Source organism: Poecilia formosa, unplaced genomic scaffold (assembly GCF_000485575.1).
Source record: "Poecilia formosa unplaced genomic scaffold, Poecilia_formosa-5.1.2 Scaffold434, whole genome shotgun sequence".
Taxonomy (NCBI): domain Eukaryota; kingdom Metazoa; phylum Chordata; class Actinopteri; order Cyprinodontiformes; family Poeciliidae; genus Poecilia; species Poecilia formosa.
In genome coordinates, this window is record NW_006800373.1 from 294,925 (window position 1) to 301,372 (window position 6,448).

Consider the following 6,448-nt stretch of genomic DNA (forward strand, 5'->3'; position numbering starts at 1 on the left):
ACATATGAAGCACTTTCTACTTTCTACATTTATTTCCCAGAAACAAAACAGCCTTTGCATAAACCGCTGTTGTTTTTGTGGTTTGAGTTGTTGTGGACACTTTGGCTTTTGCTCCTCAAGACCAACTAATCACAATTTAAGAAGAAAAAAAAAAAGAGAGAGGCCAACCAAGTCATCTATCACAGGTAAAATATTATTTTTTCATGACCTTTGAACAGAAGCTCACGATAAAATAACTTACTCTAGCTGATATTCTTTAGTGCAACCTGGGTATCAACAACAGAGCCCCGATGTTCATGAAAAGAAGCCAAAAATTCAACATTCGTCTTTATTTGGAACAATCCAAGAAAACAGTCCAATAAAACAGGCAATATGGAGAATAGTCCATAAAGATTTACTTTTTTTATATATAGGATGCAAAAGAGAAAAGAATACATAATCGTAGCAATTAAGGTCACTGTAATCGAACGTAACTCTTGCAGAGTTCATGATCCCTGATGTCTCCCCAGCCCCCATTTTTCACATGCGGGGCCACTCCTCCGGCGCCGTTGGCCGGCAGTCTCTTTGTGATCAGGAGGTTTTTGGGGAACAGCTGGTTCCCGCTGCTCTGTAGGATGTTCTCGATCTTTGTCTTCTGGCTGATGGGCATGCAGGAGGCCTTCTTGTGGTGCATGCCGCAGTCCCCGGCGTGAAAGACCCTGGGTGCCTCGCTCACCATGACCTTCCAGTAGGAGGGCAAGCAGGCCACGGTCAGGTGCTGCAGAGACCAGTCCCAGTTGTAGTCGTCGTAAGTGCAGAATGTGTCGGTGCACTGGATGAGCTTGTGGTACGTCTCTCTGCTCAGAGCCATTCCCATGTTGTGCTCCGTCGACTTCCAGGCCTTCACCTCCACCTTGTTCGCTTTGCTGGAGTAGCCGATGTGGCTATAGCTCCCAAGGGACAGGATGTCGCAGTCGGTGCACTGCTCCCGTTTGAGAGCTTTCATCTGCTTTAAAAGGTGGATAAAGTCTGGCGACAAATAGTGGTCTTCCTCTATGAGCAGAACCAGTCCTTGGTGGTCTTTGAGAGCTCTCACTCTGTCCCAGACGAAGTGTAGCTTCCACCACCAGTGGTGCTTGGTCTGGGAGAACTTTGCCTCACGGTAGTGGCCAAAGGAGTCCGGATACTCCGCGTTGATGCATCCGAGTTTTAAGGCGTCTTTTTTGGGAATATCTCTTGGGCAGTCCCTGGGGTCGTTCCCCGGGAATTCTTGGGGGTAGAGCTGAATGCTGAAGGGGAAGAAAATCTGAAGGACTTGACAGAAGTCAACAGAGGCCACCACTTTGTTTATCTCCGGAGACCAGTAGTCATGGCTGAATATCAGCAATATGCTCTCGACTCCCCTGGCCTTTCGCAGGCTGTCCACCAGCAGCTTCAGGTAGTCGGGTCGGTTGTGGACCTGAACCACCACGACCAGATCATCTTTCTGCCGAGTCTTGTACTTCTCTTCGTTTCTTATCGTCTGGTCGAAATTCAGCTGGAAGACGATCCCGCGATAGACGAGAGTGGCGTTGTCCACCTCTGGCTTGTTCATTTTGGCTTTATCCTTTGCATCGTCCAGGTGCGTGCCGTTCGCTTGGATAACGGGTGGCGGGACAGGTGCACGGCTAACTGCAGGAGTGGCTTGCAACTGGATGTGATTGTTGAGGCTGCCACTGCTGCTGCTGAGGCTGCTGCTCCTTTTCACAGCCTCAAATTCCTTGGGGAACTCCTTGGAGAAAAGAGTTATGTTCTTTTTTTGCCTTCCGCTGCTCCAAAAAGCTAGGCCACAGATAACAACCACCAGAGTCAGTATCACCACCTTCCTCTTGTAGATTCGGAATCTCATGATAGAGAATCAGCCTCTTGCAAAAAAGGATAGAAATTCTATACAAAAAAAAAAAATATAGAAACACAACCAAAATATAGTGGTGTGTTTTTCCACAGGTGAAAAAAAAAGAGGCCCACTGAGGCTAATTGATGGCAAAAAAAGCTCTTAATGTAAACATTAATTCTTCTTGGAATGTCATAGATGGTTCATAAATATCCCATAAGGCATGTCGGCTGCAGGGAGGCAGTGTGCATGAGCCACCTGGATAATGGGGAAAAAAAGAAAGAAAAAGAAAAGAAAACCTGAGTTATGAATGTTAAAATATTAATAAATACATAAAACCATAGTTCAGCAAGATATAACACACATAGTCTGACTGATGTTGACGACATTGAGTCAATTTGACATCGAGACATTTTAGCATTTAAAACTAAATGCTACATTTAGGGAGGATAGATGAAAAGTTGTTGCTACTGTGTGTTGTTTTCATATTTGCTTTATTGTCAATCTGCCAAAGGGCGACAAATTTAAATTGGCTTCACTAAAAACAGCCATAGAAGTGTATATTATTTGCAGTATCCCACAAAAGACATTAAAATAATAGAAAAATAGGGAAAAAAGCCAAATAAAAATAAGATGACATTAAATGGTTTGCACAACACATCACTTTACATACAAAAAATATACAAAAGTATGATTGTGGGTGGACTAGAAAACACTAAACAAAATTCTACCATAAAATAAGTAATAAATACAGAAAGTGTTCCATAAAAAAGTAACTTTACATTTATGTCCCAAAGTGAATAACCCTCATTGTTATTTTTTCATTGGAAAGTATATTTAACATTTCAGGATTTTAGGATGGCAATTGAATTTAAAGCAGGTTCGTTGGATTAATGTTCATTTGAAGACTTTTATTTTAAAGCATGTACAGCCAAAAGGGTTGTAGTGCATGCTCTAGTGCTTCATTACTCATTTTTAATGAACTCATCTTCAGGGTTCGTCGAGGTTTACATAAATAAATCATAATGTCCACATTGATGATTGTGAATTACAAAGTCGAAGCACCCTGCTTTTTATACTTTTTAAAATATTGTCTATTATAAAAGTTACATTATAAAAGACAATATAACTACATTATAAATAATAGAGTCAACAGAAGCTGCTCTTGACAGTACTAATTCATAATTTAGGTTTTTTTTTTCAAAGCCTGCAAGACATTTGTACACCAACTTTCTGACACATTGAGGTTTTTGGGTGCAGTGAACCACAAAACAAAAAGTGTGCTGCATGTTTTTGATGTGTCTGGATTTTCGAAAGCATCTTCTTCAGCGTTTGAAACATCCCAAGTCTAAAGGGATGTACATGTCACAGTGCCAATAATCCAAATAAAACCACCACTCATGCATACTCATGTAAGCTGTCCATAATACCGCAATCTCATGCAGAATTTCAAGCCATGTGTGCTTTAATAAACTCACTGCGCTTTAATTGAATACGGCAAATAAACCATCCTTATACTAAATGTTTACTTTAGAAATACACACTGACCTAATTCCATCTAAAAAAGCAAACCCCCTTCATGTCAAAGTAGATCTTTAAAACTAGCTTATTCATTTATGATTACAGAATGGATTACTTTTAGACAAGGGCTGGTCCAGTCATGAAATGCGTTATTATTGCGACGTTCTGACACATCCTCAACATCCCGGGAATTACCCAAGGATGCAGAAAAAAACCCACAGCAAGAATTGAGGAAAGTTTGACCAAGCTCATTTTATCCTCTCCCCATCAATTCACATTATTCAACTGGGAACATGAGCACAGAAGGACGGTAATAGCATGAGATCAATTAATCATATTTTGCAAGAGCAAAATATGACCATAACCCATTAGTAGACTGGCAGTAAAAGCAATTATTTAATTTCAGGGAAATGGGCTTCATGTCCGCAAACTTATTCCTCCATCCCACTTTCAATGATAGACCAACTTTACTTGGATTATTATTCAATAAAACTCTAAGCTTTCTGCATTATAGTGCATCCTTAATTACATTATCGATATTGATTGGCCGTTTCTGCTCAGACCTGCAGAACAAACCTTCATATTTTATTGATTACTAAATGAATGATCTGTCAGCTCTGCATATCCTGCCTCTGTCTGCCTGAAGCATACGATTCAGAAAAAAACAACCTTAAAAGGAACGGGTCACAACCATGGAAAACTTAATAATTTGTCAATTATTAACTGAAAAATTCTTCCAATTGTCAATTAATAATTGTATATTTTCTTATTTGGACATATTGAGCTTAAAGACAAAATCATTTACTCCCGTATTTATTTTACAAACAGTCAAATTGCTTCCCCCTCCGTCTACTACATTTTTCAATGTGTCAGTTTTCTCCCACGGCTTAAACCCCGTCAGTGTCTGTTAATTAGCCGTGGCTTGTCAGTGGCACACCGAGTCAGCAGCGGCTCTGTTCGATCCTACCATTATTTATAGGCAGAGCTAGCTCCGCTAGCTGGCAGTAAATTCTCCCAGAGCCACTCCAAACAATAGAAGCCGCGGCTCCAGCTTGGCTCCGTTATGACAGCGAGCATCCAGAAATGCTACTTCAATGCTAGCAACGGCTCCAGCTAGCAACTTCCAAGGCAGCCAGAGCCAAGAGAAGAGCTCGCCGTCAACAACAGCAGCAGCAGCAGCAGCAGCAGCAGCGTAACAAACCGAGCACAAACAACCATGTTGTCCGCACTCACCGAAAAACTGGACTGATACGGTCCTTTCACTGGGAGACATTAGAACGGCGGCTTTCCGTCCTCCTCCATACCTTCCAGCGAACTGCATGGAAACGTAAATGACGGCTAACTGCTCGGGAAAAAAAAATAATAATCCACAAATACAGAACCGCCGCCTCCCACTGTCCCACAATGCACTAGTCCGGGGGGGAGAGGGGTGGTGGTGATGGTGGTGTGGGGTGGACGAAGAGGAAGGAATGGAGTTGGGGTGTACTCCAACCGCTTTTATCCATTACGGTTATAGTCTAAACATCTTCCTCTGACTGCTGCAGCTGCTGACAGTTTCACTTAATTCCTCTTTTCTCAGAATATCATTTTAACAATATGGCATTCGAGTAATAAAACGACTTTAATTACACACCAGCGCATCAAAAAAAAAATGTTGAGGTGTTGTGAAAATTTTTCCCTGTTTAAGTTTCAAACATTTAATTTTGTGTGCTTCTGAGTGTTGAAGTGACAGCTCACACAACTGTGAGACCTAAAGAGTTGTATAGATCTCCAAAGAATGTAAAATCAGCACTTCCACTGTACAGAAAATAGTCAAAAATGGCCTAAGTCCAGGTCTGACCGTACAAGCAAGTTTACCCTGAAAGTGGACTGCAAGATGCTAACAGAAGTCTCCATAAACTCGTAATGTCCTGACATACAGCAGCCTCTTGTGAATGTTAATGTGAAAGCAAATTTAATTGTCATGTGAAATGTGTAAGCTTTGCTGTTTTATGGTCTGGGCAGGCTTTAGTGCTGCAGGAGATGGCCAGCTCACTATGGAATATGAGCTGAAAGAATCAGAGTCATTGGCCAACCAACATTTTTTGGCAGTGGTTACACTGTGGAAGTGCTGCTCATTAGCTGGATGTGAAAACAAGCTATTGAAAACTCATTCAGGGAGCAGCTGAGAGATGTCTGCGATCGTGCCCTGGGGACACAGACAGAATATTGTGCTCCTCTTTATTGACAAAAGTAGAAAACTATCTTGTGCTTGGATAGGAAAAATATCTTTTTACAAAAATATAGATATACATTTGAAAAAGGTAGTTTGGTAGTTCTTTCCTTCAAATTGTCTGATATGGATTCCCAAACTAAATCTAAAGCAGCCCATCTTCTCTTAACATTAGAAGTCACAGGATACTAAAACTCCTGCACAAAATAACCCACATGTGCATAAACTGAAAAATTCCCCATACGTCCTGCCCAAATCTGCCACAAACAGTCCAGACCTCTGAGTGATAATGTCATATTCAATAAAGTATAATTATATACAAAAAATTACTTATTTCAGTAAATAATTTCACTAAGTTAAACACAATAAGCAGATTTGTTACTCGCAATGATCTATTCAAGCCTTTATTTCTATTAATTATGATAACTTTCTGCTGACTGTTGATAAAAATATGGAAATTGAGATTAGAATATAAAATATTTAAGACAGAATTGTTGGTTTTGGAAGAATATGTTTAATACCTGCCTAAAGGTCGCTATTTTCAAGAAGTACTTTTAATCTGACAAAGAGCCTACTGAAATTTATTGAATTTGGCTGTATGCTCTCACATATACCACAGGAATAAAGAACTTTTTATACTGAACTAGAAACTGTTCTTATTTATTCTTAAAGGAAAAATTGTTTTCAATTTGTTCGCTTTGTTTCTCTTATAAATCAATAAGTTAGACATCAATTTCAGTCTACATAAACAAGTTATGCATGTAACTTATCCCTCTAAAGTTTTGTTTTCCTTACCAATAGGTGGAGCTAAACAACAATTAGGCAACCGGAAATACGGCGACTGAAACCATCTTTTGCGCATG

General features: G+C 40.2%; 1 protein-coding gene across 1 annotated transcript; it reads right to left on the minus strand.

The window, feature by feature from the left end:
• Positions 1 to 314: 314 nt before the first annotated feature.
• mgat2 (alpha-1,6-mannosyl-glycoprotein 2-beta-N-acetylglucosaminyltransferase) lies at positions 315 to 4,778 on the minus strand. Its single transcript, XM_007577250.2, has 2 exons — positions 4,607 to 4,778; positions 315 to 2,110 (listed from the first exon to the last, which is right to left on the minus strand). Exon 2 carries the CDS (start codon positions 1,865 to 1,867, stop codon positions 455 to 457), a length of 1,413 nt encoding a protein of 470 aa, XP_007577312.1. The 5' UTR covers positions 1,868 to 2,110; positions 4,607 to 4,778; the 3' UTR covers positions 315 to 454.
• Positions 4,779 to 6,448: the final 1,670 nt, after the last annotated feature.